At 36.3% G+C, this 20,753-nt stretch overlaps 1 protein-coding gene across 1 annotated transcript in view; it reads left to right on the forward strand.

Moving 5' to 3' along the window:
- Positions 1–20,753, forward strand: part of LOC150095284 (laminin subunit alpha-1-like) — a 1,249,242-nt gene that overhangs the window by 1,167,105 nt on the left and 61,384 nt on the right. Inside the window, exon 62 of the mRNA XM_090410638.1 lies at positions 7,664–7,814. Within this exon, the coding sequence (XP_090266764.1) occupies positions 7,664–7,814 (151 nt within the window). The remainder of the gene's footprint in view (positions 1–7,663; positions 7,815–20,753) is intronic.

Raw genomic sequence — 20,753 nt, forward strand, 5'->3', positions numbered from 1 at the left:
AAGCATAAATTCTGCATCCCATCTTTGTTTTCCAAATTTTAAAACTTTACATTTTGCAACATTGAACTCACATCCCCATTTGCTTGCCCAATCACTCAATTTATTCAAGTCTTCTTGCAAAGCCACAACATCTTCACTACTCTTTATGGTTCGTCCCAACTTTGCATCATCTGCAAACAACTGAATATCTCCATCCAAATCTTCACCAATATCATTAATATATAAGTTAAATAGTAATGGCCCTAAAACAGACCCCTGAGGCACTCCACTAGTGACTTTCCTTTTCCTGGATATTGCACCCCCATACACAACTTGTTGATACCTATCAGATAGCCAGTCTCCAATCCAATGCACTAATCTAATATCCAACCCCATCTGCTCTAGTTTGACTGTCAACTTATCATGAGGTACTCTATCAAAAGCCTTTGCGAAATCCAAGTATATTACTGTGTATCCTTCTCCTCTGTCCAAGGAAGCAGTCACTTTATTGTAATAAGTAAGTAGATTACTAAAACATGACCTCCTTTTAGCAAATCCATGCTGTCCATCAAAGATTATACCATTGTTGTCAACCCAACTCTGGATCCTAGTTCTCACAAGCTTCTCCAACAACTTAACCACAACACCTGACACACAGATAGGCCTATAGTTTGATGCTTGAGTTCGATCACCTCCTTTATGAAGTGGCACAATCTTGCCCTCCTTCCACATCCTACTTTATTCTACTATATTCTACTATAGCAAAATATAGTAGAATAAAGTAAAGGCAATTATATAGTAAACCTGTGCAATGTTGGTCCAGCCGATACCTAGAAGTTAAAAAGGAATTTCTTCAACTATCAAAAAAGCATAGAGGATTTGTACTTCTAGTCTTAAAATTCTGCTATTTAAGCAATACAGCTTCTAAATTCCATAAAATATTGCAGACTATTCACAAATGTGCAGACCTTCTCCAGTACTACTTGGGTTTTCATCTTCTCCTGTTTGGAGTTAATGATTATAAAAGTCTAAAAGCTGAGATTGTTCCTGAACACTACGACACTCTGTGCTTAACTCTAAGACTGTTAAAAAAAAGTAAAATTTGGTATAAAGAAATCTTGAATCTCTTTTGCTGTGAACTTCCAGAGTTGGGTACTGACAATAATACTTTGTCATAACTTATTGAAGTTCCAAGAATGCCCTAACAAGAGGGATCTTGCTTGGAGAATTGCATATGGCCGCCTTCCAGTCAGTACTACCAAATGGAGATACTTTAATATCAGAGATCTAATCTGTGACATCTGTCACCTGTTGGAAAAAGTAGAACATGCATTCTCCAGCTGCTCTCTTGCCCAGCATATTTGTAACAGATTATGTAATGTGTTCCATTACTTAAAACAGAACAGGTTATTTTTTTGCAGTGCCCACCACTTGCCAGCAATGGGAGGAGAATTTAAGTTTTTATAATTAATGAATTAAAATATCATTTATGGAAGGTTAGAAAGAAACAAGGATATTTTTGTATCTCTGTATTTAGAAAGAAGCATTCTAGGAGATATCAAATTTTTGACTAGATGGTGGTGTAGACCACCTGCATAATGTGGGTGGTTTACATCAGAGGGGGAGATAAAATTCTGTTTATTCTTGCTATGAGAGTTTTTTTAAATGGTTCCATCCTCTTAATTCAGTGTGGTCTTATAGTCAATTACAGGGATGACTGGAGAGCAATCCCAGGCAGAGAAGACCAACTCAAGTGTCTTGAGTTGGCCTTCTCTGCCAAGACAGATAAGGCTAACCACTTAGGCATCAGTCATCTTTGCGCTTTAGTTTCAATTGGTCTTTTGGTCATTGATCGATATGAGATTGATGAAAAAGGTAAACTGATAGCTTTTGGCTATGATAAAAAGAGCTGAGGCCTTTTCTCTATCTCCCATGCTATCTATCTGTCTTTTCTTTCTCCTAATACTATCAGGCTCTCTTGCTCCCTTATACTAACTACTCTAGGCCTATGATGAGCACCTCTTTACTTTTTCACCTCAGTAAAGGTTGAAACCAGTCTGGATAGTGACCACTTCCATAATGCATAGCATTATACATGTCCTCATACAGCTTCTAGGTATGTCCCCTTTGTTCTAACTCCTCCTATTCTATGAAAAATTTCTTCCATATTAACCAGCTAACAATCCTTTACCAACTTAAATGTCTCAATCATATCCCCTCTCTCTTCCTCCTATTCACAAGGCTTTGCAGTCTGCAAAGCCTTGTGAATAGGAGGTCAGTATTAAAATAAAATATTAAAAAAAAAAGAAAAAGATTTATCTGAGGGCCGCATCACAAATGCTTATCTAATAATTTGGTGAGCAGCAGCAACACAACCTCGATAACTGAACAAACGAACAACACTAATCGTGTGCTCACGTTCTCAGTGAGCACCCAGAGCATACAGGTTGGAACAAAACAGTGTAAGAACGCTTCTTTGACATATCTAATATTTGAAAAACACATGGGAATATAGTGATGTAAAAACACCAAATAAAATTACCAACATTGAGATTATTGATTAGTGATAATTAAAATATCTAATGTGTATTCGATTCAATTTGTTATTTTATTTTTTCGCTTGTGAAAATCAAAACCCACTGGTGGGCCACACAAAATCACCTGTTCTGCCTTATACAATAGAACCTGAACCTCTTTATTTCTACAAGTTAAGGTCCTCTGCATCATTGCCATAATCTGATGTGATGTCTTTACAATTCGTGCAGTGTAACAGAAGTTACACTGCAGAAATGTGAATTTCAGATCCTTGTCAACCACCACTCCAAGGTCTCTTATCTCCTCATCTTCCTCCAAAATTTCCCTGCCATGTGAATACTTGGCATCCCATTATTGCCTACCAAATTTCAGAATGTTACACTTTGCAATATTGGATTGACAGTTCATACTGTTGTCCAGTCATACAATATATTGAAGCCCTCCTGTAAGGCCACAACATCTACTTCATTCCTCATCACTCTCCCCAGTTTTGCATCATCTGCAGTTGTATATCACCAGTTACATCTATTTCACTATCATTAATATACAAATTAAATAATAATGGTCCCAAAACAAACCCCTGTGGCACACTACTAGTGACTTTCCTCTTTCTAGATAATGCTTATCCCTATACAGAAATTGCTGATACCTATTTGATGGCCAGTCACCTATCCATTTCACTAGTCTGTTATCCAGTCCAATCTGCTTCAGTTTAGTGACCAACTTGTGGTGTGGCAATCTATCCAAAGCCTTTGCAAGATGCAGTATCTAAGAATAGCCTTGTATATGCACCTTCCTTGTCCAATACATTCGTCACCTTGTTATACCACTGCTATCAAGCCACTTTTGTATCCTATCTCTCACCAACCTCTCCAATACCTTAGCTACCACTCAAGATATACAGATTGGCCTATAATTTGTTGCCTTAGCCTTATCACCACCTTTGTGAAGTGGAACAATTTTACCTTCCTTTAGTCTTTTGGGACTTGTGCTGTTGCAAAATTCTTGTTAAACAGGTGGGCCAAGGCTGATGCTGATTTGGTGCTAATGCTTGGAACATTCATCAGATCCTATTATTACCTTGTTGATACCTATCTTACTTAAATCCTCATATACCTTACCTCTTACTCACTCACCATTGTTTGTCTTCTCTCATTTCATTCTCTTCACTTGAGCTTCTGATTTCACACTGAGGATGAAACACCCTCATGAACTGCCCACTGAATACTTCAACTGTGTGTTTTGTAGTATCAGTCGCCTATGTCTTCTACCAATCTCCCATTTTCAGCCATTAACAACATCTTACCATAATCATTCTTCTTTCTACTTGTCATATATCCAAAAAACTCCTGAGGGTTTTTTTTTTATATGTGGTGCTGCCTCCAAATTGGCTTTTTCCCCTTCCAGATTTCATGCTTAATCTCTTCATTCATCCATTTGACACCTACCATATTCAGCTTATTTGATCTTTGTAACATTGGTGCTGTTAAACATTTCTTGACTAGTTCCCTTTTTTATCTCCTTCCTCCTTAACTCCTCATGCTATACGATAGCTCCAAGCCATCTCCTAAGTTTCTCATAATCACCTACCTTTTAATTCCACATATATCCTTTCCTCACATAACTCTTCATATCACTAGCCACAACCCAGGTAATCACTTCATGATCACTCTGACAACTGGAGGGAAGTGCAAAACCCCATTCACAATTACATTCTCTGATGAAAAGATCAGATCTAAAACTCTTGACCCTTGCATGCTCTTTTTTTACATACAGCCTGAGATAGTTGACTCTCAAGAAATTCATTTTCGTTATTCCCAAATGCTATCTTTTTGTTCCAGTCTATACTGCCATAATTAAAATCACTCATAATAATCCCTTCCCTTGTTCACTAACCAAAGTTGCTTATATATTTCAACATCCAACAAAATATCTCTTCCTGTCCTTTATATCACCAAATATTTCACCATTTGTATAATTTTATCCTGACTCTTGCTCTCTAAATTTCAAAACTTTGCTGCAGTGAACTGTCAAAAAACAAAACAAAAAACTGGACAACACAATCACTAGTGATTATCTTCTTTCAACACTCTTCGCAAACTGCTGGTACCTATTAGACTCTACCTGGTGCAAGGAAGCTAGCATATTATCTAACTTCATCTATTCAAATTTAATTATTTAATTAACAATTTGTAATGTGGTAGTCTATCAGAGGCCTTTGCAAAATGTAAATATACTGCTGTATATGTTCTCCCTTTTCCAATATGTAAGTAGATGGCTAAAGCATGAATCTTCCTTTAGCAAACCTGTACCTACCATTATAAACAATGCTGTTGTTATCAACCCAATTCTGCATCCTAGCCTTGTCATCCTCTCCATGAGCTTAACAATTCCAAACACACAGATTGAACCTATAATTTGAGGCTTCTGTTTTATCAGTTATTTCGTAACTTGGAACTATTTGTTCTTCTTCCACTCTTTTGGAACTTGTTTCCATTGCAAGGCACTTATCAAAAAAGTATATGAAAGTTGGCACATTCCCTTAAAACACATGGTGGTGTGTCATCATGTCCTATCACCTGAACATCAAGCTTATTTGACTCCTCATATTGAGCATGTCGAGTGATATTGAGCAAGCATTCCTGCTTGCTCAACATCGGTTCCTCCTCCTGTATTCCTTCCTTCTGCACTCAGGCTCTGGATGATATCACACTTATCAAGGGAAAATACTTTAATGAATTGTTCATTAAATGCCTCAACTATATGCTCTTCAATGGTTACCATTCTGTCATTTTCACCAGCTAATATCATTCTCCCATAATCATTCTTCCATCGTATCACCACATACTAAAAAAACACTTGAAAATTTTTCTTCGCCTAACTACACTTTTGCTTTCCTTATTTCTGTCCTGTTATTTGTGCTCCTCATGCAACTGATTATTATCCTATTCATCATATACTGTCTCGCTAATGCCTTCTTCTTCCCCCCCCCCTTCTTCTAGATTGCACGCTTAATCTCTTCCTTCATCCAGTTTACACCTACCTTATTTCACCTCCTGCTGTTTGGAATACATTCAGACATTGCTCTGGTTAAGTTATTCTTGACTTAACCAGAGAATCAACCATGATAGCTAATCATGGCTGATGTTCATCAGCCTTGTGGTTCTACGTATATAATTTTCTCACAGCAATCTTCATAGGGCTGGTCACTACATTAGTGATTGCTTCATGGGTATTCTCACCAACTGGAAGGAGGAGATTCAGCACCCAATTTACATTAACATATGATAAAATCCAAGACTCTTTGATCACATGCCCTCTGCCTAAGGTGGTTAGTCAAATTAATTTTCTTTTTCCCCAGATGTCATCTCTTTATTCCATTGTCTATTACCATAATTAAAATCATCCATATTGATCTATAGGAGTGGGAATGTGGAAGGATTCCATATTCCCAGCTCTATTGCATCTTCTTAGATACAATTGTCTTCAAGCTATAATTAACTTGTCTAATTTCATGATTTGTTCTAGCTATTTTACATGGAAAGGTTAACTACAGAAAAAAGTACATGACATTTCTATCAGTGTTTTTTCACTATTTTCCATCCTCGAAAGATTATTATGGTTGATGGAGAGAAACAGCTGTTAAATACCATCAGTGCTAAACAGCTGCTGGATCTAAACATATCCAGTGCTTGTCACTTTGTGTTTTTGTGACATAGACCATTACTGATTTGGATCAATTCTTAGTCAATTTGAATAACTTATACTCTGGAATTAAATTTGCTATTGAAAAAGAATTTAACTGCTTGTCCCCTCTCTTTTTTTCCAAACTGGATTAAGTAGTATGACCAAGATAATTTGCTTAATTTTTCAGTATATTGTAAGCATGATTTCATGAAATATTCATTGATACCTTGCAAAAAAAAAACTGGAGATCATCAAAACTATGCACAAAATATTCTATTTGCTTTTCTAATATTTCTTTTCAAAATGAAATCAACTATGTTAAGAGCACTATGATAAACAATGGATATAAACCTCATAAAATTCATCGCATTATTGACCATAGTTCATCTTCCAGCATAACTGTCTCTAAAGGAAGTGTATGTTCCTTACTTGAAAGGCATGTCTGAATGGATTTCAAGGGTTCTTTTATGAGTTTCATCATATCTTAAGTTTTTGTATCCTGTTCAAGTGAGTGGAGAAACTTTCTTCTTTCCTTCTTCCTTCAGCAAAGTATAAACAACTCCCTCCCCCCAATCAGTCTTATCCTGGAGTATCTCTGCCCATGTCATCTTCATATTTTGATCACCCTAGCTGCTCAGCTCAGAAAAGGATCTCTGAATTATATGGATTACATAACTTTCACACCTGACAAATCAGTTTGTCTGATCAGAGGAAATTAGCTAAGCCTATCATGTCTAGTAGTCATAGAGTTAAAAGAACCAAACAGATCTACTATAGAAACTGGTACAAGTTGGCATCTCTCTTCACAGAAAACTAACACCGCCCTTGGGAATTATTCCAGTCTGAATTGTAATGGTAATTTTTACCTTTCATATTTAGAGGAAGTGAAAGGTAAAATTATTATTGTCAGTCACTATTTTTTGCGTACTTATAGTTCCATTTCTGTTATAATCATATTTTCTTTAAATTAAGTTGATAGCATCTCTTACATTCATTAGTGAACCTGAAACAATAAATTTATAGGTCAGAAGAGGAAAATGGATAGTACATCAGAGGCACAGAAATTTTATGAAAATGATTTTGAAAGGAAAAGTGATGTGTAAGAGACAGCATGGATGACCAAGTCAGTCTGCTGCTCTACAGGCACTCACCTCATTGCATATCTCCTGACTTTTCTTTTTCCTGATTCTTTAGCATTCCATCTTCAACACACACACACAACAAATACACAGCACTATATTTTCCCTCTCTGCAGTAATTTCTGTACTTGTTTTTTTGGTTATGCATTTCTGAATACTCATATGCATGCATGGTTGATTATGCATACAAATATGTTTCAGTTCTAAATATGGATAGTTTAATTATGATAACTTGATATAAAATGATTAATTAAGAAAATTTGGATATTTATTTAATATTTGTCATCTGTTGTATTATCATAATAGACTGTAAAATGTTACAGGTTCTGGAAAGTTTCAAGGGTTGTATTAGAAATTTCAAAGTGAATGACCAAGATCTATATTTGTCCAGTGGTATTCTTCATGGTGTTAGACCTTGTTTCTCCACAGTTGAAATTGGAGCATACTATAGTGGAGATGCTTATGCAATTTATGGTAAATAAAATGCTTAAAAATTGTTAAAAGGACGAGTAGTTTAAAAATGCATAAATAAATGATATACAGTTATTTCTCAATTATCTAACCTTCAAATAAATGAATCTTCGATAACTGAACCTTCAGTTATTGGACTAGTAAATTCACATCCCACTGCAGTCAGATAATTGTGAGATTACTGTAGTTGTGAACCTCCTTGTAATTTCTTCATTTTTTAAGTAATAAAATCAATAATTTAAGGTTGATGCTAATATCTGGATCACAGCATATCATTATGTACATTTATTTATTTATTTTTGGCACATCATTTGCTGAATGTTGGAGCCTCTTCCCCCCCCCCCTTCTCTTTCTTTCAGTATCTTTCTTGGATCTAGTTGAGCATATATGAAAATTATCCAAAATGTTTACTTTATGGAACATAATACAACTAGCTTATTCCTCTTTCTTAATATATTTCAATGATGTGGTGAGCATATATCATAATTATCTAATATGCTTATCTTACGGAACATAACAGCTTATTAAATTTGACTTTCTGCTCAGAAGACATGAATAAACTGTTAGAAATGTTTTTGAAAAATTACAGTAAGTACAATATTGATTATTAGACACATGTATTCTCAGGAATAAAGAATAATAATTTTATTATTGAAAACATTTTGGCCAGAAACTAATAGGCCATCATCAGTGCCTAATGACAAGGTGAAGCTAGAACAATGAACATTAATACTATTTACAGAACTCAGCCAGGTGCTTGAGTTTCATCATGCAGGTGGTTACATAATAAAATGAGATTGCAATTAAAACTAAAAGTAAAATAATTAACTTTGAAATACAATGAAACAACAAAAATTAGATAAATAAAATGATTGAATGACATAACATTACATATTTAAAAAAAAAGGGAGAGGGGAAAGAAGAGAAGCACTCTATTGCTTGCCATTTAGGAGGATGAGGCTTTCCCAAATTTTGGTAATGGATAGACAGTCATTCTGATTTAAGTTTGAGTGGTGCAGAAGTGCTTCAACATGCTCTTTAAATAGCAGCTCAAGCCTAAACCAGTGCCAGTGTAAAAAAAGTGATTTATATCAACTTGTTGTTAATATAAGATTGCTGTTCTTGTAGTCATTTTTCAATTGAACATCCTGTTTGTCCAAAGTAGGAGTGAAAGCAATCACGCTGAACCTGATAAATGCCAGGGAGGGAAAGAGGGATATTTATCTTTCGTGGATGGTAACCAGGAGGAGATTTTGTTGATAGGAAGGAATATGGAAACTAAACTGTATCTTTTCAGCATCTTTGTAATTGCCTCCAAGATGCCTGCTATGTGTATGTGATAGGGACTTGCCATAAAGCTTCACGGTTCTTAGGGATAGGCATGTAATGTAAGCATCCAGGATGCATTTAAACTTTCTTGAGGCGAGACCATTCTGTAGTGTAATTCATTGGATGGTGCTCAGTTTTCTTGTTGGCAACCCTCAGATAATATGCTCTACTGAGCAAAGATTAAGATTTGTCTGTTTTCTGAGATGGACCCAGAATAAAGGCTGAAGTTGTATTGTGGAGAATACAGAGTCTTGAAGCTGTTCTGAGTAGAAATTGGTAAGTGCACATAACATAGGGTTTCCCCCATAGCAGTTCGTTTGATCTGTTTGTAGAGCTGCTTTCTGCAGATGAAGTATCTTGAGTATATGACAAAGTTGAACAGTTCAACTGTCTGGAGGGCACTTCTCTGATAATAGTTGGAGAGTGTTGGCCAGAGGTACACTTTAAAATCCTCTGTACCTCTGGCAGTGCTAAATAAGGACTGGATGTCGAAACTGACCATGATCTGTAGGCTGAAGGATAGGTTTTTTATTATTATTATTATTATTATTATTATTATTATATTTGTCAGAAATTCTGATGTATTTTACACAGAAACTCCTGTATGGGAGCTTAAAAGATGAGCTAGGAATTTGGCTAGGCAATAGGTGGGAGCGTCTATGTAGTTAACTTGTAGGTCTATGTGACTCCTTTGTGGATTTTTGGTTGGAAATGTGGGGGTTCTTCCAAAATGGTTCTTCAGTTTTTTGATGGTTTCTTCATTCCATCTGATTACATTGTTCATACAGCAGAATTCAGTTTATTGATTTGGCCATATGTAGAATTCTTAGTAATCTCTTAGTGGTTTGATTTTGTAATAGAAGGAAAATGTTTCTGTTGTACTCATTAGTGCCCATGATTACTGTAACTTTTCCTTTGTCTGCTTTTAGGTGAATTGGGTGTTATGTATCAGGGATTTTAGCTAGAGAAAAGTTTTTGAGGGGAAGGGAGAGCAAATTTGGCTCAGATAAGTACTGAAGTGACTTCAAGTCTCAGTTCATTTGCATCGCCACTCGAGAGGGGTGGATAAGTTCTCTCATTGTTATGTAAGAAATTTCAGTATGGAATTTTTTTTTAGGCATTATAACAAAATCATGTCCTTTGGCTAGTACTAAAGTTTCTGCAGGAGCGAGGGAACATCCAGATATTTGCATCTATTTTTATTTCAAGATCATTGGAGAAACTATCTAGATATGTGGAACATTGAAAAGTTTGGTGTTTAAGATCGAGGATATTATCTCTTGAAGATTGGAGATGTTTGAATAAGATGAATGAGGATATCCTATTTGGTATGCCCATTTCTGCAAATAGAATTAATGTTCTTTATCCTAGCTTCACCTTGTGCTGATGCACTAATGATGGTCTGTTAGTTTCTGGCAGAAGATATACTAAACTCAATAATAAACTTATTATTCTTTATCAGAATTACTATCTATCCATTGCCAAGATTTGGGAGAGTCTCATCCTCAAATGGAAAGCAATAGCCTGTTTCCCTTCTTTCCTCTCCCTTTTTTTTTAAATATATAATGCTATGTCATTCACTCATTTCGTATATTTCTAATTTTTAAATTTCATTGTATTTCAAAGTTAATTATTCTAATTCTAGTTTTAGCTTTAAGTGCAATCTCATTTTATTTTGTAACCACCTGTGTGGTGGCACTTTGGTAAATGGCTCCATTCTGTAAATAAGGATTAACACCCCAACCGGCCATGATGTCTATAGACATCCAGCTAAATCTGGATACGATTCTGTAACACCCATTGAATAACATGGATAAGAGGTGCAAAATATTTGCAATAATAAAATCATTATTATTTATTCTTATGAATATGTGTGTCTAATAATCATTACTATGTCACCAGAGCCGTTAAACTCGTTTAAAAAATAATGATTATCATCATCATTATTATTAAAACCTCCTAGAATCAACAGACTCATTGTGAAAGTTTTTCTCTCTTGGTCAACTGGGGTCATATCTGTCATATTGTATCTCTAACAATGCAATCAACTCAACCACATGCTTTCCATATAAAATTTTATATACAGCTCATTCCTATGCTTACCACACTCTTCATACTTACAAGGAGGTCCCTTTGTTCTTCCACACTATGCATAATCTTTACCAGTTGTAAAATTCCTTCACCAACTTAAAAGGTTTGTGGTTCACATTTCCTCAGCCTATCCCCATAACTGATATTCCAGAGTCCTGAAATTACCTAGGGCACTTGTCTCTGCACCCTCTTTTTATCATCACAGCACAAAAGATGACCAAGTATATGCATAGTTCTTCCACAGTGATACAATTATCTCTTCATCTCTGCTTGGCATTTCCTACTAATAACAACAGCAATATTATTATTATTATTATTCTAAGACCCCATGATGTCACACTCATCTAGGAGGACTCATTTATACTGTATGGTCTTCAACAACTTTTGAAGTATGTGTATGTATTCTGAACTTCATGTGTTTCACAACCATCACCCCAGAATCCTGAATCTCATCCCTTCCTGGAATGAAGCATTGTACAGCATACCGTTTTACATTTCTGTAAAATGATGGTAAAAGTAAATTCATCATATAAAATAAACAAGAAAACTGTTGTTGCTGTTATTATTATTATTATTATGGATGTCCAAGACCTCATCGATGGTGGGTCACTTATTCCCAAATAGCTATTACATCTCTCTCTCTCTCTCTTTCTTTGAATACATTCACCAAAACTATAGTCACATCACCTAATAGTAGCTCATTCCACATCCTAACCATACACCATCAAAAAAAAGAGCCTGGATCTGGCATGCTTCATAACCCTTCATCTTTCAGAGATGATCCAAGTTTTATTGCCTAGAAAACTTTTTATTTAACACGTTCGCTGCCAACTACGAGTATACTCGTAGTGGGTAAACCTGCTTCACAAGCCAGCTACGAGTATACTCGTATGACGCTTACCGCCGGGAACGAGATTATTGTAGTGACCTTGAAGAAGTGAAAATGCTTGGCTTGTGGGGCTAGCATCAAAACTGTGTATTCTCATAGACCGTATATGCTCTGCACAAGCCAACTACGAGTATACTCGTAGGACGTTTACCTCCGGTAACGAGATTATCGTACTGACCTTGAAGAAGTAAAACTGCTCGGCGTAGGGGAACAGACCATTCCAAAGTAGCGTGGCAGCGAACGTGTTAATATATTTATTTTATATAACTTTTATTTAATACCATGTTGGACCTCCTTTGGCCTGAATTACAGCACATATGAGGTTTAGCATAGATTTCACAAGGTGTTAGATTGCATCTACATCCACAACATACCAGGCATTCACTAGACAGTCCTTTAATTGGCTCAGGTTTGACAGAAGAGGACTTTGCTCCCAGATCTGTTTTTCTAACATGTCCCCATACATTCTCAATGGGGGGGGGGGGTCAGATCTGAGCTTTGTGGCGGCCAGGGAAGATGGTGGAAGTTGTCATGCTTGCTGAACAATTCTTGTGCAATAGGCAGTAGCACTATCATCCATGAAACAACTGTCACCTGATGGATAAAAAGTCAACATTGCAGGATGAACTTGATTGGCAACAATGTTTAGATATTCCTTGGAGGAGGACATCCTACCTGTCAGCAATATCAGGGGACCCATTCCATACTAACAGAACATGCCCCATACCATGACACCACCTCCAGAACCTCGAGTTGTGTTTACAAAGCAAACCGAGTTTTTTACTTCATGAGTTTCCTGCCAAACTCTGCCTACTATCAGTACAGAACAAGGTGTACCATGAGTTGTCAGACCACATGACTCTTTTCCAGTCTTCTAGTGTCCAGTCACAGTGTTCCTGACACCACTGTAGATGAACTTTCTGGTTCTTCACAGAATTCAGTGGATTTTGTATAGGCATGCAATGCTAATACTACTACTCCTTCAATTCCATGCACATAGTTTGGTGAGATATGGGTTCGGAACAGCCTTCATTAAATAGTCAATTGCTGCACACAGGAAATTCTGTTTGTCTGTACAAAGCTTCTCAGATGACAGAAATCTCATTCCTGAGAGACTATTTTGGACTACAGTTATGTCTTGTAGACAAGCAATGTGGGTTATTTTTCTAATGATTAAACATTCAGGATATCTCACCTTTTCAGAAACTAGTCAGCTCTGCTGTTTTCAAAATCATGCCAGCAGACAACCCACAATAAGCCTTTTATTAAACTCCAAAAGATCCTTCATTTTTTTTCCCCGTTATGATCAACACTATTGACAATTACTGGTCAGCAGTATTCTTAAATAGTTACCTAGAATATGGTGACACATATGACCAAGTATTTTGTATATACACTGTGTAAGTAATGTTTATGTACATCTACATAAAAGTTTCTAATTCAGTGGCTGGTATGTGTATAATGTAAGATTTCTTTATTAAGTTTCTAGTATATTTTTGAAGACCATATTACCTTAATTTGTCCTCATATGCAATTTCATAAACCAGTCATCATCCTGCTTATCCACCATTTGCCTAACTGCTACTGGATCTTTTTTGACTGTTTGTTATTAAGTATAAAACTTAATACATTGCTAACAAAAAAGAAAGAAAGAAAATTGTATGATATGCATATCAGTCATGTATAATGATAAATTACTGGTCAAATTATTGCTATACTCAGCATGCAATAAAATCAATTTCACTAGTCATAGAAAGAGAACTTCTGTATTGATTTCCATTATTTTTGAATGTGCATGTGCTATAAACAAAGAGGTAAATACTAATTAAATTTATTAAACACTAGACCAAAGCCATCAGTGCAATGCAATGATTAATTATTATTATTAGCTGGGCATCTTTATGAAGATGCCTACACTAACCATTATTCTATTAATACCGATCAGACCTCTCCTTACAGCCATTAACTAACAATGCATTCACAACCACCTTGGTTATCGTATTCTAAGAAGAAAAAAAAACTAGTCTTCACATTGTTGCTATCCACACTTTCACTTGATTTCCAAGATGGGTGATACCTTGTCTTCTACCATCCTATCATGTGTTGAATTTTTTTTTCTACATCTATGAGACTCCTATAAGATTTCCTATTCATTTTTTTTTTCATGTCATCCACTTATTAAAAATTACTCAAAGGGAAGATGTGAACTGTTAGTGACAAGCTGATAGGCACTTGTGGGATATGTTAGCAAAGGTGTGGCAGCCAAAACCCCATTCTTTTTACTCCCTTGAGCAATAAGGAAAATAAGTTATTTAAATTATTTGGAGATTAGAAATAAGTGCTGAATTAGTGATTACAACTCTTGTTGCCCATACTATATTATAAAGTCTGCACCTGTCTGACCACTGCCATGTCAAACCACATGACTATTCTAACTAATAACAGAAGAAGTCTGCATTACCAGTTAGAATAGTGAAGGGGATGGACAGAAATATGCAGATTTCATTAAGAAAAAAAGAGTGATGTTGAAAATCTGTAATTCTTGGTACATAGCTCAAGGTCGTTTAACAATGATATTATCCAATGATAGATGGATAAATAGAAGGATGAAAAGAAGATGAGTGACTTGTGAAATTAAGCAGAATTTTCAAACAAGGAGAATATTATAGAGGAGGTATAAAGAGAAATGTAAATTAAATTAAACTTTATAAGGAATCTTATTCTTGTTTAATACTTTATCGAAGTATAAGCAAAGAAGGTTTCTGCATGGGAAGTATCTTCATGACTAAACTACTTGTATATAGAAGCTGTCGACATCACATCAGTTTCCTTAGTATCCTATAATACAAAGTTAGTATCCTATAATGCAAGAAGACCCAATCTGCACATTACTGTGTGCAGATTGGGTCTTCTTGGTTCAAAGGAGATAAAGAAGCTGTGCAAAAGGTGCAAAGAAGAGTTATTATATTAGGATTATGAAATGTAGATTATAAGGACAGATTGAGAGCATGTGAACTGCAGATCCTGGTAAACAGGAGAAAGAGTGGTGATATGACAGATGTGTATAAACTTCTGAATGGGCATTATAGATTATTATCTGATGAAATTTTTCATCAATATTTCATTACTGAGGAACACAAAGAACAGTCAAGGAGAGTGACTCAGTTGGTAAGGGTAGCAAAATTCAATATGAGCAGTGATTAGTTAATGAAGCTAAAAAAAAAAAATCTTAGGGAGTTCTTTCAATATGTAGCCAGCAAAAAATAAGGACGATCATGATAGAATGGCATTGAGGAAAAAATGGTATAAGGACAACAACTGTGGAGGATATAGTTGAGATATTTAATGAGCAGTTCATAAGGTTCTTTCATCCTTGTAAATGTGACATCATGGAGAGGTTGAGAGCAGTGGATGATAAGGAGGTAGAGACTGACTGACTGTGAGTGAGATAGAGATGTATGGGGAATTAAGTAAACTTGATATTAATAAGGCTGTGGTACTTGATGATATATTACCACATATTTTGAAGGAATGTGCCAGGGAGATGACATCTGCCTTTGACATATTTGTTTAACACAAGTTTTACACTGGGTCAAGTTCCAAAGGCAAGATTGTACTGCTTCATAAAGGAGGTGACAGAATTCAGTCATCAAATTATAGGCCAATCTGTGTATCAGGCATTTTGGTTAAAGTGTCGGAAAGACTGGTGAGAATCATGATCCAGAATTGGGTTGACAACAATAGTATTATTTTTGATGGACAGCATGGATTTGCTAAAGGGAGGTCATGTTTTAGTAATATACTTATTTATTACAAGAAGGTGAAAGCAACATTGGATGTGGGAGATGGATACACAAGTAGACTTTACAAAAGCTTTTGACAGATTACTACATGATAAGTTGATGGTCATACTAGAACAGATGGGATTGGATATTAGACTAGTGCATTGGATTGGAGATTGGCTGTCTGATAGGAATCAACAAGTTGTGTATGAGGGAGCAATATCCCAGAAAAGGAAAGTCACGCATGGTGTGGCTCAGGGGGTCTGTTTCAGGGCTATTGCTGTTTAATCTGTATGTTAATGATATTGAGGAAGATTTGGATGGGGATATTCAGTTGTTTGAAGATAATGCAAAGCTGGGACAAACTATGAACAGTAAAGATGTGGCCTTACAAGAAGACTTGAATAGACTGAGTGAATGTGCATGGGAGTAGGGATGCCAGTTCAATGTTGCGAAACGTAAGGTTTTAAAATTTGGAAAACAAAGATGGAATGTAGAATTTACTCTTGTTGGGGATATATTGTTGGATGTGGAGGAAATAAGAGATCTTGGGATGATGGTGGATAAGAATCTAAAATTTAGAGGACACATTGCCAAAATTGTGAGGACAACACAACGAATTCTGGCAATGATACAGAGGACACTGACTTGTAAAAGTAAGGAGATTCTTGTTGCATTGTATAAGGCTCTGATTAGGCCACCTAATAACTACTGTGCACAGATTTGGTCACCTGGTTTTCAAAAGTATGAAGATATGTTGGAGAGGGTCCATAGGCGATTGACCAAAATAGTTTCTGATCTCTGGAATCTTGAATATGAAGAAAAGTTGGGACAATGCAGTTTGCAGTATAGTGGACAGGAAGAAGAGAGCTGATATGATAGATACATAGAAGTTGGTATGGTGTTGTTATAGAATTAAGATTGAAGAGATTTTCATAAAATGGAGAGAACAAGAGGTCATCCCTGGAAGTTGTATAAGAAGCGTGTGAGCAAGGGAGTGCAAGTATTTTGCATGGAGAGTTGTGAATGATTGGAATGCATTGCCTGAGAGTGTGGTGTCTGCAGAGAATTTGAATGTGTTTAAGGTATGGTATATGATGAACTGTGTGTATGAAAAAAAGGACCTCCTAGATGAGTCTGTGACGTGACTCCACAGAATCTTAGAATAATAATGATAATAATAATAATAATTGTATGGAAGGGTAGGAGAGAACTTGAGGCATCCATGGAAGTTAAGTTTGTGCATAGTTAAGAAAGTAGTAAGATCTAGATTTTCTCTCATGGAGCAGTGAATGAATGGAACACTTTCTCTGTTGAAGTGGTGAGTTTTAACTGTTTCTCTGTTAAAATTTGCACCTAGTGTGAATGCGTTTAAAAGACAACATGATAGCTGGTGTAGTGATGTATGGATGCCCTCAATGAATACTTGACTCCCTAGAGGTCACAAATAATAATAATAATGATTAAACAAGTATATAATTTCTTGGTAAGTTTAGTTTAATTTGTAACCAAGTGAAAATACTTTCTACAAGAGGCTTTGTACTTAGAAGCTACATGAAGAGTATAAGGTTCAGGCCAGAAAGTAACAGACATAGTGAAAGAGGAAAAGTTACCATATGCAAAGAGATTGGTAGAAAAAGTAAAGCAAAATCTGACAGAATTTTTTAATTTTGTGGCTGGTAGAAGAAAGGTTGTGCATGGAAGACTGCTTTAGTTGATGTTCATTGAATAACTTTGAATAATATTTTAGGCAAATAGCATTGAATATGATAATGGAAGAACTGACATTGAGAAATGTGAATTGGAATATTAAGTCGGCCAGATGTTAATAAGATGAAGTTTAATGGATTTCATTGTATTTACTAATAGCTTGCACAAAAACACTGTTTATCTTACAAACAACATTATCTTCAAACAACTGAATTGTTTCCTGAAAATAGGAAATAAGCCACTGCAAGGGTTGGAAGGGTGTGGTGTGGTGTCGTGTCTTCAGTGAGAGAAGAAAATTCAAAATTAATAGCAGCAGATCATAAACTGGTTTGTGTTTTCGGTGTGGAAGTAAAAAATTGATTAGAAATAGAATACAAAAGTGGGTTGATGAGAATAGGAATATTTCCAGTAAACAGCATTTCATAAAGAAACATGTATGTATATACTTTAAAATCTAGAAAAATTACCATAATATGCATTGTTCTTGTCCAGCATAGGGTAACAGCTGTACTGGACAGACATAATATATGGTAATGTTTCTAGATTTTACTAAGTCACTTGATAAATATCACATGGCAAAATATTGTTGAAACTGAGGAGAGCAGATTAGTAGCTGGTAGCTTGGCTACTGAGATGGCTGACTGAGTGATGCCAGCATTTAGTGTATGTGGAAGCAATATTCTGATGAAGTGTGATGTACTGCAGAGGATTACAGATGTCCAGTGTATATATTGATATAGATAAAGTTGACATTGATATAGTTTTATATTTATTATTATTATTGAAAGTTTATTTTTCACTTGGTCAGACTATAATAAATTTAGTTTAATCCTTTATCCAAGTGTGTGCAAAAACGTTTGTGCCTGAAAGTATCTTCAGGACTGGGGTAAAGTGGTAAAACACCAGGTGACTCCTTGCAAAGGTGGAGCAAGCTACCAACACTCCTGTCTCAGTATCTCCCATAATGCAAAACACATCTCCTTGCGGATATGTATAATGTTATGCATTAAGGGAAGGGCCACTACCCAGACTAGTTTCGACCTTTATTGAGGTCTCTTCAGTGGGAGCCAGGCCCAAGTGGAGATACCAAGGCAGAAGCATTAGCAAGGTCATCTCCTCCTATAGGAGCTGCCAGTGTGCCACCTTTTTATTAAATTACTCTGGATTTAGAGAAAGATGTTGAAAGTTTATTTTTCACTTGGTCAGACTATAATAAATTATACCAAGTATACCAAGCTACCAACACTCCTGTGTTGGTAGCTTGGTATACTTGGTATACAAACACAACAGCTCATTTCTGGATCTACAGCTAGTTCCACTGATACCACTCACTCGATGTGATCTCTCCATGCTGGACTGGGGCCATTTCCCTTTCTGCTTCTTCATTTTAGAACCCTTTTCAATTTCATCTGTTTCCTCTTGATCCCTGGTCATTCCATTTCTTTCCTGCCTATACATGCTCTCACCTCCTCTTGGAGCATCCACTTTTCTCACGCTGTGTATCCCTGTCCACCCTGAGCCTCCCCGTTTCCCTGCTCCTCTTGCACACCCATTCTCTCATTTTCTATACTCATACCACTCACTTCCCCATTCATTTCCCCTTCTTCAATCTCTCCTGTCTCACTCTCCTGCTCTTCCACATCACTCCCCTCTCGATCTGATTCATTCTCTCTATTCACTTCTCTACCTTCCAGCAGCAAGGACTCCAAGCGACTCACACCATAACTACTCAAATGCAGTCCATCGCTCCCATACAGCTCACTTCGTCCCTCAAACTCATTCCACACATTAACAAACTGTACTCCCATCTCCTCACACATTTCAGCCAGAATATCATTCATAATCCTTGCTCTCCGCCTCATTTCACCACAATCATACCTAGGCAACACACTGACTACCCTTCCTGTCACACTATTCTCTTTTATCTTTCCAAGCAGCCTCCTGACATTCATTCTGACATGCTCTTTGTACTCTCTCAAATCATTTGTACTAATTAATACAATTAACTCTTTTGCTCGCTCTCACCTCATATCCAATGCCTCAATCACTCTACTCGTTTTACCGCCTGGAAAACATACCTTGTGCATCTTATCCTCTAGCACACCTTTAATAATGGAGTTGCCATACAACGCCATTCGCTCATCTTTCGTTAACTCTTTCATGCCATCATGATTTATTTTAATAGTTTTGACCTGAATTCTCTTAATTTCATTCCGCATCCATTTCATTTCTTGCTTCATCCAATCCAATTCACTTTCCGAATCTTGCGACACATTCTCTCTATCATTAAATCTTTCTAACTTTCTAACTCTCGACCCCATCTTCTCACTTTCCTTCTCATTCGTCCTTCTTTGTTTCAGTACTTTCAGTCCAACATGTGTCCAACTTTTGCCATCATTCATTCTTTTTTCGCTATCATTTATTCTTTCGATTTTTTTCACTTACGATTTCTGCGTCACGCCATTTCTACTTTCATTCGTTCTCTCAATTTCATTTCTTTCTGCCACTCTCGCCTCACTTTTGTCCCTTTAACATCCGTTCCGGTTTTCAAATCGCTCGTTTTCTTTTTTCCTGATTTTTAAAAATTTTTTGCCTCTCCCACTCGCCATCCTTCTCTTTCAAACGTGCACTCGTGACACAATTGTTACTAACACTTTCTGTCATCAATTTCATATTTGCATTCATCAGTTCCTCATTCAGATCACACTTCGCACACACCCTTCTTCCATCCACGCTAAACATCCACAGATCATTTATGTAATCGAAGGAATACATATAACACACCTCACACTTAACGAAACGACTGAAATCCAAATTAAAATCATGGAATGACAATGCCGCCGCCATTTTTTTTTTTACTGCAGGTTACTAGGTCTAATAATAACGATTTCGTAATTAAGTTTAGGCAAGAAAAATCCCCCACACTAATAATACTGGTAGTGCACAACGTTTACAGCCACTCTTACTCAAACAATTATGCATATATAATTAATTATTCCTAGAATAACTTATCTGAATCAGGAGCTCTTCTTCACAGTGCTTGGCTCACTGAATTGAATGTTTGAAAAATTATGCACTGAACAGATACCAAGAGAAGGAAAAGTTGCCAAAGAACAAGATGGAGGTGTTGTGTCGTACATC

The sequence above is a fragment of the Typopeltis vanoorti genome, chromosome 20 (assembly GCF_054136105.1).
Source record: "Typopeltis vanoorti isolate ZY-2024b chromosome 20, IOZ_Tvanoo_1.0, whole genome shotgun sequence".
Taxonomy (NCBI): Eukaryota; Metazoa; Arthropoda; class Arachnida; order Uropygi; family Thelyphonidae; genus Typopeltis; species Typopeltis vanoorti.